At 39.2% G+C, this 15,000-nt stretch overlaps 1 protein-coding gene and 1 non-coding gene across 2 annotated transcripts in view; one reads left to right on the forward strand and one right to left on the reverse strand.

The window, feature by feature from the left end:
- The window catches only part of LOC115226500 (zinc finger protein 729-like), a 66,710-nt gene that overhangs the window by 34,361 nt on the left and 17,349 nt on the right, over positions 1-15,000 (reverse strand). Inside the window, exon 2 of the mRNA XM_036515169.1 lies at positions 2,830-3,864. Coding sequence (XP_036371062.1) covers positions 2,830-3,864 — 1,035 coding nt within the window. The remainder of the gene's footprint in view (positions 1-2,829; positions 3,865-15,000) is intronic.
- On the forward strand, positions 12,598-12,791 carry LOC115226818. Its single transcript, XR_003883031.1, has one exon. It is a non-coding gene; the product is annotated as a U2 spliceosomal RNA (small nuclear RNA).

Consider the following 15,000-nt stretch of genomic DNA (forward strand, 5'->3'; position numbering starts at 1 on the left):
GCACTAGTAAAGTTACTGTGCATCTGGCATGAATAAGGTTCCTTAGAAGCAAAGGTAGTTTTATGTTGGGAGATAAATTAAATATTAAAAGAAAGGGTTTTGTGGTTAGTAAAGACCCCACTTTAGTCGCAAATGACCATGGGATTGCACATAGAAAGTTCCACTTCGAGGCACAAGTCCAGGCAAAGTTATTTGTGGAAAACCATCACCCATGCATACTAGTCTCCCCTTTCCATGCCACTGATGTTGTCAAAAAGAAAGGCAAAGGCTGGTAGAACTAGGCACCAGTGATGCCACAACCCATTGCTACAACTAAATAAAACTGGAGCAACGTGAAATAAAATATCTTCCTTAATAACACAACACACAGTCTGTTCAGGAATCGAACTCACAACCTCATAATTGTAAGCTCAATGCTCTAACCACTGAGCCATGCTTATTGTTATATATCATATTTATCTTTTAAGATGAATTTTAATGAATTGCTGATTAAGATTAATATTTTTAACCTTGGTATAACTAGACATTTTGTAAGTACTATATCTATTTCTTTATTACCCACAAGGGGCTAAACACAGAGGGGACAAACAAGGACAGACATAGGTTTTAAGTCGATTACATCGACCCCAGTGCGTAACTGGTACTTAATTTATCGACCCCGAAAGGATGAAAGGCAAAGTTGACCTCAGCAGAATTTGAACTCACAACATAACGCAGACGAAATACCTATTTCTTTATTACCCACAAGGGGATAAACATAGAGGGGACAAACAAAGACAGACATAGGTTTTAAGTTGATTACATCGACCCCAGTGCGAAACTGGTACTTAATTTATCGACCCCGAAAGGATGAAAGGCAAAGTCGACCTCGGCAGAATTTGAACTCACAACGTAACGGCAGACGAAATACCACTAAGCATTTCGCCTGGCGTGCTAACGTTTCTGCCAGCTCGCCACCTTTTTTGTAAGTACTATATCGTCATCAATTTGATGCCCACTTTCCATGCTGGCAAGGGCTGGACTGTTTGACAGGATCAGGTGAGCCCCAGCACTATGCCAGGCTGCAGTGTCAACTTTTGCAGGGATTTTCTGATTGGAGGATGATGATGATAATTATCATCCTTATTTAACATCTATTTAACATCTTATTTAACATCTATGATAATGATCATCATCATCCTTATTTAACATCTATTTTCCATGCAAGCATGAGTTGGACGGTTTGACAGTCGACCAGCCGAAGGGCTGTTCAGACCCCATGTCTGTCTTGGCATGGTTTCTACAGCTTGAAGCCCTTCCTAACACCAACCACTTCACAGAATATACTGGATGCTTTTCATGTGGCACCAATGCTCATGCTAATGTTAACCACTTTGCAGCAGCCATAGAAATCAAACTAACATAGACTATGGAGCCTGGTGCAGCCCCTGTTCTTGCCAGTTCCTTTTAAGCCGTCCAACCCATGCCAGCATGGAAAACAGATGTTAGATGACGATGATGATGGACATCAACAATGAGACAGTCACTGCTCTGTATTAGTACATGTATGTGTAATTAACCCTTTCATTATGAACCCGGCTGAAACCGGCATGGCTCTGAGTACAAGTGTTTTGTTTTCATAAATTCTGAATTAAAATCTTCCACCAAACCTTAGTCACAATATATGTTCCTAACACTAGCTGAATGACTTTACTAAGTTATTTTACTAAATTCTTTGTTATATTTAAAGTAATTGAAAGAAACACAGAGCATCTCAAAATAAATATGGTACAAAAGGGTTGAAATATATAATAGAGAAACAATTCTTAACCCTTTTGATACCAGCCTGGTTGAAACCACTTCTGTCTTTGTAGTACAAATGTCTTGTTTTCATAAGTTCTGAATTAAAATTTTCTACCAAAATTTAGTCACAGTTTATGTTCCTAACACTAGCTTAATGATAACTAAGTTATTTTACTAAATTCTTTGTTATATTTGAAGTAATTGAAAGAAACACAGAGCATCTCAACAGAATATGGTAACAAAAGGGTTAAGAAGAGAAATAATCAGCAGAAGACCTGAGAAGGAGACCTCAATGTGGTCACTCTATATGCTAGAAATAATAGCCTAAATTTCCTTCAATCCACACCCTTTCAACTGCTTCTAATGTCCATCTACCCAAATGTAGAGGTGTTTTTAACCATTTCAATACCAACCCGGTTGAAACCAGCTCTGGCTCTGTAGTATAAATGTCTTGTTTTTGTAAATTCTGAATTAAAATCTTCCACCAAACCTTAGTCACAATTTATGTTCCTAACACTAGCTTAATGATAACTAAGTTGTTTTACTAAATTCTTTGTTATATTTAAAGTAATTAAAAGAAACACAGAGCATCTCAACAGAAATACAGTAACGAAAGGGTTAAGCCAATATTACAAAGCCATCTTTAAATGGTGTTATCCAAATTGCACGACCTGCCCACTTTAACTTTTCCTGAATTGCATATATTTACCTTTTTTAATACTCTATCTTCATTCAAATATTCTTCTTAAGCATTACTTTACTTAAAACAAATTTCAACTCCTTAAACCTTTCAATACCAAACTGGCTGAAACCACCTCTGGCTCTGCAGTACAAATGTCTTGTTTTCAAAAGTTTTGAATTAAAATCTTCCACCAAACCTTAGTCACAATTTATGTTCTTAACACTAGTTGAATGATAACTAAGTTATTTTACTAAATTCTTTGTTATATTTAAAGTAATTGAAAGAAACACAGAGCATCTCAAAATAAATACAGTAACGAAAGGGTTAAGAGGCCTTCTTTAGAGAAGCATTTACTACAGTTGTCAGTGATATGGTTTTTCTTCTGTATGCATACACTCGTGCATAGCGAATTGAGCAGACTTGGAGAATGATTTACCACAGATATTACAGTTATATGGCTTCTCTCCTGTATGGAGACGTTTATGAATAGCAAATTGACCAGATGTTGAGGATGATTTACCACAGATATCACAGTGATACGGTCTCTCTCCAGAATGAATATATTTGTGAGTAGTTAGAGTATTTGAGTGAGAGAAAGATTTACCACAAATATCACAGAGATATAGTTTCTCCCCTGTATGAATACGTTTGTGACTAGATAGTTCACTACTTCGGGAGAATGATTTACCACAGATATCACAGTGATATGGTTTCTCCCCTGTGTGAATGCGTTTATGAAGAGTTAAGGGACTACTTTCTGAGAATGATTTACCACAGATATCACATTGGTATGGCTTTTCTCCTGTGTGAATACGTCTGTGTTCAGTTAAGTGTGTATTTTGTGAGAAGGATTTACCACAGATATCACACTGATATGGTTTATCCCCTGTATGAAAGCGTTTATGAAGAGTCAAATCACTACTCCCAGAAAAAGACTTATCGCAGACATCGCAGCGGAATGGTTTCTCTCCTGTATGAATGCGTTTGTGTTTAGTTAAGCTGCTTCCGACGGAGAAAGATTTACCACAGATATCACAGTGAAACGGCTTCTCCCCTGTATGAATACGTATGTGAACAATTAAGTTACTCCTTTGGGAGAATGATTTACCACAGATATCGCAATGATGTGGTCTCTCTCCTGTGTGAATACGTTTGTGATTAGTGAGAGCCCCTTTATCAGAGAATGACTTACTACAGATATCACAGTGATATGGTTTCTCTCCAGTATGAATACGTACATGGACGATCAAGTAACTACTTTGAGAGAATGATTTACCACAGATATCGCAGTGATATGGTTTCTCTCCTGTGTGAATACGTTTGTGATTAGTGAGAAGCCATTTGTCAGAGAATGATTTACCACAGATGTCACATTCATAAGGTGTTTTCTTTCTCTCTTTCTTTATATCATCAGGAAAATTAATAGTTTTACATTTTGTTTTAAATCCATCTTTCTTCTCACATAATGTATTTTCCATAATTTTTCTACTCTCATTAAAACATGGATCGTTAATTCTTTTTTTCTTTTCAGTTATATATCTATTCTTTTAACAAATGTTTCTACAACTATATTTCCATCAACTCTGATCTTTGTTGATATTTGAAGCAGCTAAAAACTTCTTTGCCAATGTGTCCAAGCTTAATGTTTCATCTAAACATTCCAAGAAAAATGTTGTTATTAACCTCTGTTCAAAAGAAATATTTTACTGTAATTCATCACAGGTTTATATAATCTGGATCAGATCACTTCTGTAAGACATTTTCATCAACTCTGATCTTTGTTGATATCTGAAGCAGCTAAAAACTTCTTTGCCAATGTTTTCCAACCTTAATGTTTCATCTAAACATTCCAAGAAAAATGTTGTTATTAACCTCTGTTCAAAAGAAATATTTTACTGTAATTCATCACAGGTTTATATAATCTGGATCAGATCACTTCTGTAAGACATTTTCATCAACTCTGATCTTTGTTGATATCTGAAGCAGCTAAAAACTTCTTTGCCAATGTTTTCCAAGCTTAATGTTTCATCTAAACATTCCAAGAAAAATGTCGATATTAACCTCTGTTCAAAAGAAATATTTTACTGTAATTCATCACAGGTTTATATAATCTGGATCATATCACCTCTTGTAAACATTTTCTTTTAATCTTCAAAAGATGTTAAATACTGATGTTGTATCTCATGTAAACAATTCTTTCATCACAAATGTCATTTGATAAGCTGAAATAAGAATGAAACAAAAGTATAAGACATGAAAAATATTTAAATAGTAGAGATGCAACGATATTACATTTTAGCGATATTATTTTTTAATGGAATTAATGAACTTATCCAACGTTGTCTCCGGTGGCGTAGGAGTGGCTGTTTCCGGGTTCAGTCCCACTGTGTGGCACCTTGGGCAAGTGTCTTCTACTATAGCCTCGGGCCGACCAAAGCCTTGTGAGTGGATTTGGTAGACGGAAACTGGTATGTGTGTGTGTCTGTGTTTGTCGCCGCTCCCAACAACGCTTGACAACCGATGCTGGTGTGTTTACGTCCCCGTAACTTAGTGGTTCGGCAAAAGACACCGATAGAATAAGTACTAGGCTTACAAAGAATAAGTCCTGGGGGTCGATTTGCTCGACTAAAGGCAGTGCTCCAGCATGGCCGCAGTCAAATGACTGAAACAAGTAAAAGTAAAAGAATCAGATAGGGATTTTAGAGATCTTGTGTAAATTAGTTTCAGGGTGGCTGTGTGGTAAGAAGCTTGCTTCCCAACCACATCGTTACGAGTTCAGTCCCACTGCATGGCACCTTGGGCAAGTATCTTCTATTATAGCCTGGGGCCTACCAAAATCTTCCGAGTGGATTTGGTAGACGGAAACCGAAAGAAGTCCGTCGTATATATATTTATATTACTATATGTATGTGTATGTCTTTGTGTTAATGTTTGTCCCCCACCATCGCTGGGCAACCAGCGTTGGCGTGTTTACGTCCCCTCGGCAAAAATTACCGATAGAATAAGTATCAGGCTTTATAAAATAAGTCCTGGGGGTCAATTTGTTCGACTAAACCTTTCAAGGCTGGGTCCTAGCATGGCCGCAGTGCAAAATGACTGAAACAAGTAAAAGATCGAAAAGAAAAAGAAAAAAACGCGTAACTTCGGTATAGGTACCGGGTACATTTCAAGAAAGTGTTTTTTTTATATATATATATATAGGGTTAGGGTTAGGGTTAGGGTTTGTGTTAGGGGTAGGGGTGGGAGAAAAGGGTTTCTGTTATCTTCAGAAATGTAAACAAAGCCACTTACGGTACTTATACCGAAGGATCACCGAAAAAAAAAAAAAGGCGATCTTTCGTCTCTAGTAGACCTTTCCGTCGATTTCCGTTAAAAATTTTTTTTTTTTACATATGGGCTTGCGGGAACTTTTGAAGTAATGAGAGCAAAAGAGACTAAGAGAAAGCGATTGTATGACGAGGGAAGTTCTTTTGAAGTTACCGTCCAGGGGAAGCATTGATGTACATGTGTGTGTGTGTGTTTGATGGGGTGTGAGAGACAGAAAGTATGTTGTGTAAGTGAAGTGCTTCTGTTAGTGTGTGTGAAGAGACAGAGAGAGTAATGTGTCTCTTTCGCTCTCATTACTTCAAAAGTTCCCGCAAGCCCATATGTAAAAAAAATAAATTTTTTTTTACGGAAATCGAAGGAAAGGTCTACTAGAGACGAAAGATCGCCTGTTAGGGTTAGGGTTAGGGGTGGGAGAAAAGGGTTTCTGTTATCTTCAGAAATGTAAACAAAGCCACTTGCGGTACTTATACCGAAGGATCGCCGAAAAACAAAAAAATCACTGATTTCAGGAATTGATTAGAAAACAGAATCAATATCGATGAATAAGGGACAACATTAAAGAATGTGTTCCGTCGAGGCATTGGTGGTGGGGAGGAATCGGTTAATGCCGACGAAAACGTACAATATTAACGGGTATAAATAGTTTCATTATCGAATACTTACGGAGATGTTTTATAAAGGAGGAGAATGATGGATTCGACCGCATCAGGGATGTGGGAAATATCTGACGTAAGACAGGAATAACGAAGGAACGGAATCGGAGTGAGTTCTCTTGTGGCGCATGCGTAGAAGTGACATTTCTGTTATACGCCTGTATGTATGTGTGTGTGTATGTATGTGTGTGTGTGTATGTGTGTGTGTATGTATGTATGTATGTATGTATGTGTGTGTGTGTATGTATGTATGTACGTATGTATGTACGTATGTATGTATGTGTGTGTGTGTATGTATGTATGTATGTATGTGTGTGTGTGTGTATGTATGTATGTACGTATGTATGTACGTATGTATGTATGTGTGTATGTATGTATGTATGTGCGTGTGTGTGTGTATGTATGTATGTATGTATGTATGTGTTTGTGTATGTATGTATGTATGTATGTATGTATGTTTGTATGTATGTATGTATGTGTGTATGTATGTTATGTTTGTATGTGTGTATGTATGTATGTGTGTATGTGTGTATGCATGCATGTGTGTATGCATGCATGTGTGTGTGTATGTATGTATACGCAGGTATGTGTGTGTGTGTGTGTATAATAGAACATTGCGATCCGAAAAGATCTTGGTTCAGGCAGTTAGCATCATGCACGTATTCGGCTTGGATAGATGACACACAAAGCGGATGGTACTCGTTCAACAAAATTTATTAACCAACATGTTTCATATACTTCTTTCCCTATCGAATTTAATGGCAATTTCGATAAAACACACACACGAGGTGGCAGAAACGTTAGCACGTCGGATGAAATGCTTAGTGGTATTTCGTCTGCCGCTACGTCCTGAGTTCAAATTCCGCCGAGGTCGACTTTGCCTTTCATCCTACCGGGGTCGATAAATTAAGTAGCAGTTACGCACTGGGGTCGATATAATCGACTTAATACCTATGTCTGTCCATGTTTGTCTCCTCTATGTTTAGCCCCTTGTGGGCAATAAAGAAATAGGTATTTCGTCTGCCGTTACGTTCTGAGTTCAACATATATACATGCATAATATATCTACCCATACACACACGCGCGCGCACACACACACACACATACATAGGGGCAGGTGTGGCTGTGTGGTAACAAACTACGTTCGAAGATACTGTACTTGATATGGGTGTTAGTGTCTTGCCGGTCTATGGCCTACCTTCAACAAACCGGGAAGGCACAAACACTCTGTCTTCACATTTGCTGCGTGAGACGTTTTAATGTTGACGAGCTTGCCGAGTACATAGCCGAAAATGAGCCAAAGCTCCTTCCAGAACACAAGTTCGCTTACAACTCCGTTGTTAATTCAGTCCGGACCAAAGCTATGGGGAATTTTTTTCCTGGACGCTCCTGGGGGCACTGGGAAAACTTTTGTCAACAAATTAATATTGGCTGAGATTAGGCGAACACAAGGCATTGCCCTAGCTGTTGCATCATCTGGAACTGCGGCTACTTTGTTGCCAGGCGGCAGGACAGCTCACTCCACTTGACTTAGCGAAGACTGAGACACCAACTTGCAACATCAGTAACAGCTCCGATCAGGCAGAAGTCTTCAGACGATGCAAGCTTATCGTTTGGGATGAATGCACGATGGCCCACAGAGGTACTCTTGAGGCACTAGATAGATCTCTCAGAGACATCAAACACTCTTCAGCTCCCATGGGAGGCATAACACTTCTTTCAGGGGACTTCCGACAAACACTTCCCGTTATTCCCAAAGGGACTAGAACTGATGCAGTAAGTGCGTGTCTTAAGTCATCCACGTTGTGGCCACTGGTGAAGACTCTCAACTTCACACCAATATGCGTGCTCATATGCGACGTAATATCACATTAGCAGCATTTTCTCACACCCTCCTTGCACTTGGCGATGGCAAAATACCAGGGGATGAAAATGGTAATATTGCCATCGATTCCATTTGTACCATTGTTAAAACACCTTCTGATCTCAGAGATGCAGTGTTCTCAGATCTACAAGCTAATTATCAGAATATGGATTGGATTGGCCAAAGGGCTATTCTGGCCGCGAGGAATAAAACTGTTCACCATATTAATGATGAAATGCTAAAACTCATTCCTGGGGATGTCTATGTATATAAGTCTATCGATACAACTCCTGACCCAGAGGACGTCATCAACTATCCAATACAGGTACTCAATTCCTTTGAGCCCCCCGGACTACCACCACACATTCTCAAACTTAAAGTTGGTGCCCCTATAATGCTCATAAGAAATTTGGTTCCCCCAAAACAATGCAATAGCACACGTTTGATCGTTAAGTCCTTATCTCCCACCGTAAACTTATATCAATATTTGCCTGAATAATCATCATAATTCAGTGTAATCATTAACAGTACTTTCAAGCAATTCAGCCCCGAGCATTGCCGGGCAATTCTGCTAGTATATATATATATATATATATATATATATATATATATATATATATATATATATGTATATATATATATATATATATATATATATTGGAAGGTTTAGAGATGATGTACAGGTATTATATATTAGAAGAAATGAGGTAATCAGAAGATCGGATGGTTTATATTTACAGATATTTATTTATATATCACATTTTTTACATATATATCATATCGTTTAGATCATTAGCGCTTTCTCCCATTCTAGTGGGGTTTTCAAATCAAAATAATTCCTTTGTGGGGAATTTTAATCATTTTATAGAGTTTCGTAGTGTTCCTCCCCACCACTACGAAACTCTATAAAATGATTAAAATTCCCCACAAAGGAATTATTTTGATTTGAAAATGGGAGAAAGTGCTAATGATCTAAATGATATGATATATATATAAAAAATGTAATATATAAATAAATATCTGTAAATATAAACCATCCGATCTTCTGATTACCTCATTTCTTCTAATATATATATATATATATAATATATATATATATATATATATATATATATATATATATATATATATATATATGTAATGGTAGAAGTTTATTAGTGTAATGGTTGAGTCAACAATTTGTAAACAATAGTATGGAACGTCAGAGTCATAATCAGTTTGTAAGGATTGGTTCGTTGATTGTCATTATGTAAAGATGAAAGAACGGTGATTGAAGTTGTAAAAAAATATTTATTTTACCGTTAAAATACCTTGCCTCGAGAGGCAGGTGATGAAATCATAAAGCATGCAAAGTGAAGATAGATGTCGTAGGTTTTCCTTGTATAGTTTGTGTTCGTGCTCTCGTCATTGTGTTGTAGTAATCTTTATATATGAAATTCAAGTTGTGTGTGTGAGACTCTGTCTCCTCCGATTTAGATTCCTAACTACTCCCACATTTTGCGGTGCAGTTTAACCAAAAGCGGGTATCTTATAGTCGTCATTCATATCGAGCCCTTCTGGGTATTAGCGCGCGTCTACGATGAATTTTGCTCGGGTTATATAAGGGAAGTAACTCTCTAAAAATACTTATATAGTTATTTCCCTTACAAACCCGAGCAACGCCGGTCGATACTGCTAGTTACAGATAGAAATTGGGTGATGTTGTAAGAGAAAATAAGGTGAGCCAGTGAGAGAGGGGGTAAAGAAACAAATGCTTCGTTGGTGAGTTACCATAGTTGTCCTTTTATGCCCTTGCTTGGTTCTTGGGGCAGTTCTTCTATATGTGGCCCGATTCCAGGCACAGGTGACACTTGGGGGGGAGGCTCCATCAAGAATCACCGGATACCTAGAACCGGCCATCTTTAAGAAATCTGGAAAAACCAGATCTTTGGCTGATTGGGTCCATAGTGTCAAAATTACTTTCGACCCCACCCAATCAGCCACAGGAAACGTTTTAGCATTTAAGAGCCTGGTTCCGCTGCTACCCAGATCCCGGCGGATAGTATCCTCTATCCACTCGGGGTCTATTCCGGGTGGCAACCCACACACCCAGGCTCTTGTCAATTTCCTCCCTCGATATGTGGGGAGAAACAAAATTTTTTACCCCCTTCCAGGGGCTGACTAGTGAAGATGCGAGCCTCCTCAGGGGTGTCAAACAGCACCCACACTGTTGCAAATTTGGCACCCCTTGCAATAAACTTGATAGTTGGCAGACATTATGCCAACTCTTTCTCTATTTCAACCCGAGAGAACACAGTGATGGTGTCGAGGGACTTGGAATATGTCCTCAACACCGCCATTCTCTCATTACGGTCCTTTATCCACTGCCTAGGGGGCAAAATTTCCCACTCTAGTACAGTGTTTTTCTCTGTTGCCATCCTTGCAAACACAAAGAAAGTTTCCAACACAAAGTTCAAAAATGTTCAATGTGGTGTGTGCGCGATTTGAATATAACGGCACCTACCAACTCTTCCTTGTGATGGAGACCCTTCTGTGGTAACTATTCCTTCGACACAGCCCCGACCTGAACACTAAAGACAGCAGCTGCTCACCCAAACCCTTAGCGACCGTCCTCACACGTCTTGTCACCCGGACGACCCACGCTGGAAAGGCCCAATTCACCGCTGCCTGCGCACGCCTGACAGCTGCCTCTTCCGGTTGCCCCAGCTTCCGGTCAATATAAAGGCACCTACCTTTTCTTCCTCGTGATGGAGACCCTTCTGTGGTAACTAATCCTTCGACACAGCCCCGACCTGAACACTAATGATAGCAGCTGCTCACCCAAACCCTTAGCGACCGTCCTCATACGTCTTGTCACCCGGACGACCCACGCTGGAAAAGCCCAATTCACAGCTGCCTGCGCACGCCTGACAGCTCCCCTTCCGGTTGCCCCAGCTTCCGGTCGCCCCAGCTTCCGGTCAACGCACCCAGCTGCTGACGTCATCCCACATTCAATAAAAAATACATAAAAAGAACAGAAAGACAGAGCAGAGAGAAAGAACGAAGGGAGACAGTTCAATTCACGGCAACACAATTCCGCCACTCCGGTAATCCACTCCAGTTCCCCGTCGCAGCCAAAAAGTTAATCCTTGCTGTCCTCGTACTCCTTGCCTGTGGTACATCCAATGGAACCTCTTGGTTTGAAGTAAACTTCTCACTTTAGCAACGAACCAACCAGTACGTGATCGTTCGATTTGCTAGACCAGTGCTTTTCAAACTTTTTGTTGGAGCAGAACCCCAAGGAAACATTCCACTGGCTCACATACTCTTTTACTTGTTTCAGTCATTTGACTGCGGCCATGCTGGAGTACCGCCTTTAGTCGAGCAAATCGACCCCGGGACTTATTCTTTATAAGCCCAGTACTTATTCTATCGGTGTCTTTTGCCGAACCGCTAAGTGACGGGGACATAAACACACCAGCATCGGTTGTCAAGCAATGCTAGAGAGACAAACACAGACACAGACACACACACATACATATATATATATACATATATACGACGGGCTTCTTTCAGTTTCCGTCTACCAAATCCACTCACAAGGCATTGGTCGGCCCGGGGCTATAGCAGAAGACACTTGCCCAAGATGCCACGCAGTGGGACTGAACCCGGAACCATGTGGTTGGTTAGCAAGCTACTTACCACACAGCCACTCCCGCGACATATCACTCATATCTGCACAGGAGAATTAAAAATTACTGCCGATTTTAGCAGTTTTGTAACTTATTGCGGAAACCCTGGACTGTACTGGCGGAACCCTGGTTGAAAACCAGTGTGCTAGACGTAGCAACCAAACTGAAGCATTCGAAGTTGACGAAGACAATGTTAATTGCTTATATATGCATTTGTTATTGGTCTATATACATGGTTTGAATATAATGCTCTAATCGAGGATTGAACGCTCTGGTCAGAGGTCAGTCAGTGTGACCTGCTACCCAGCAGCCAGTCAACAGCCCACACTGCTGATAAGTGATTGGCCTTGACCCCTCTCTTGGTGACGTCACTTCTCTTAGACGTTTACTTTATATAATGATAAGAACCTATATTTACCATTCAACATACAATATCCATATAAACTTACAAATAATTGATTTAAAGATATTAAGAATACTTTAAACTAGAAAATGTAAGGATTGAATATCTTTACAATATAGCAGGTAATTAAATGTGATTGGAATAAATAATTTACACATCAGTGGGTGTAACATTAACTTGTGTGAATATAGTCTGTGGTAAAAAGTCAAAAATTTATCGCTTCTCGGCCTTTTGGCTAAGATCAAAGTGTAGTATCTGTTCTTATCAGCTTAATATCTGATACGGTCCCTATCTGGGACCATCGATATTAAACTGATTTTTGGAACGAGGCGAAGTGTTAGGGGCTTGCTCCGCCTTTGCCACGGGTTGGCCTGGTATTGCAGTGCTTCCAGGATTCAGCCCATCTCCCACCCGGGAGATACAAATAAATAATAATGTCAGATATGTTATTACACCCTCTCCCCTATATTTTTTTTTTCATCATCTCAGCGGGTTTTCCCGTTAGTTATCGTTGCTAAAAAGACCTTCCTCGCCGTCAGCGTTTGATCCCGCCTCAACCCCGTCGACTTCCATTTCCTTCCTCTTTACTTTCTCATTGCAAATCCCGTCATCGCTTTCGCACCACCACCTGCCAGCTTCTGTGCCTTTAGAGGAGACCCTTTTTACTTCTAAGCAATCGATTCGGGTCTCCACTTTAAGTATACTGTTCTGTTTCTGTCTCTCTCCCTCACACCAGTCTCAGGTGCCCAGCACAGTTACGGTGAAACTGCATTTCCCCGTTACTACAACAAAGTGGAATAGCTGCAAACACAATGTGGGAGCACAAAACTAGTGACATTCCCTATCTATCAACCAAGTAGGGATCTTTTCTTTTTGATGGACGAATTTTCTAGTTATCTAAAAAATTTGAAACTTCGTATGCTGGTAGAATGTGTCAAAAGAAAACATTATTGTAAACAAAATTGTAATTCGTAACTTTAACGTAGTTTAATTCTTCGAATTTTAACCAATGAAATCCCAGCATTGAGCTCAAACCATTTGCTGCGTTATCGATATTGATAAAGAAACATAGCAGACACATATTCAGATACATACACACGTACTCTTGCACACACACTCTCTGTCACTCTCTCTCTCTCAAACACATGCATATACATTTGCACAAGCACATAGTAATTAATATATAAGCGTACACACACATACAAACGGAGATATACATACACACACATACGCACACAAGCATACATACACGTTCGTGTTTTGCCCCTTGCCGCAACAAATTTACACAAAAGGTAAATAAACCAGAAGGGGGGGGGGTCAATGTTTTATCGTTTCGGGGTCGATAAATTAAGTACCAATTATGCATTGGTGTCGAGGATTTTTTCCCCAGTTTATATCACAGCCTCCGACAAGCTGGGGCATCCTTTTATGAAAAAATATTTCGCAATTTTTTAGACCGCTTTAGGCGTATTATTCTTTTGTTTTTGTTGTTTCTGGCCCTTCAAAACCATGAGAGAAGCCTTTTCGGTAAAAAAAATAAAGAAAATATTCAAAATATATCGTTAATATTTTTATTGGGCGACGAAATTCATCGATTTGAGAGATATAGCTGTTATTTCTAGCACATGTAGAAGACAGAAGAGAGAAAGGATGAATAAGACGTGTGTGTGTGTGAGTTTTTAGACGCAGCAAATGGTTTGAGCTCGAATGCTAGGATTTCATTGGTTAAAATTCGTAGAATTAAACTACGTTAAAGTTACGAATTACAATTTTGTTTACAATAATGTTTTCTTTTGACACATGCTACCAGTATGCGAAAAGATATTTCGTCTGAAAATCCGAGCATTTCGGCAATTAAACTACGTTAAACAAACAAATTACAATTTTCTCAAGAAAGCCAAGAGAAAAAAATGTTTTATTTTGACACATTCTACCAGTATACGAAGTTTTAAAGTGTTTAGTTAACTAGAAATTGTCTGCTGTTCAAAAGGAAAAGATCCAAATAATCCCTTCCACTGAAGGCAAAAGGCCTTGAAATTTGTGGGGAGGGGACGAGTCGATTACATCGACCTCAGCGTTCCACTGGTACTAACTATATTACTAGAAATAGCAGCTAACTCACCACCAACAAATGATTGCAACATTATTTGCACAATGAGAACTGAACTGTTAACTTCACCCCAGTCCAGTTTCACGCACGACGTTCACCCGACGCTATTGTAAATACTATTTTAAGAGTAATATGGTAAACAGTGATACGAAACCGAGTACCTGTTGGTTTGAAGCAAACTTGTTACTTTAACAAACGTACCAATCGCTACCTGGTCGCCCGATTTACAAGGTATAGCAATCAAAACAAGGCAGGGATCTTTTCCTTTTGAACGGCAGTTTTCAACACAATTTCTAGTTAACTAAAAAATTTTAAACTTCGTATACTGGTAGAATATGTTTATAAAACATCATTTTTTCTTGGCTTTATTGAGAAAATTCTATATGTTGTAAGATATTTCGACTTTAATTTCGAGCACTTCGGCAATTTTAACCAATCGCTCACCTCCATTTGGGGTGAAAACATTCCGTGCTGTATGAATATGTCCCTCAGAAACAGATTGGGTTTA

The sequence above is a fragment of the Octopus sinensis genome, linkage group LG30 (assembly GCF_006345805.1).
Source record: "Octopus sinensis linkage group LG30, ASM634580v1, whole genome shotgun sequence".
NCBI lineage: Eukaryota > Metazoa > Mollusca > Cephalopoda > Octopoda > Octopodidae > Octopus > Octopus sinensis.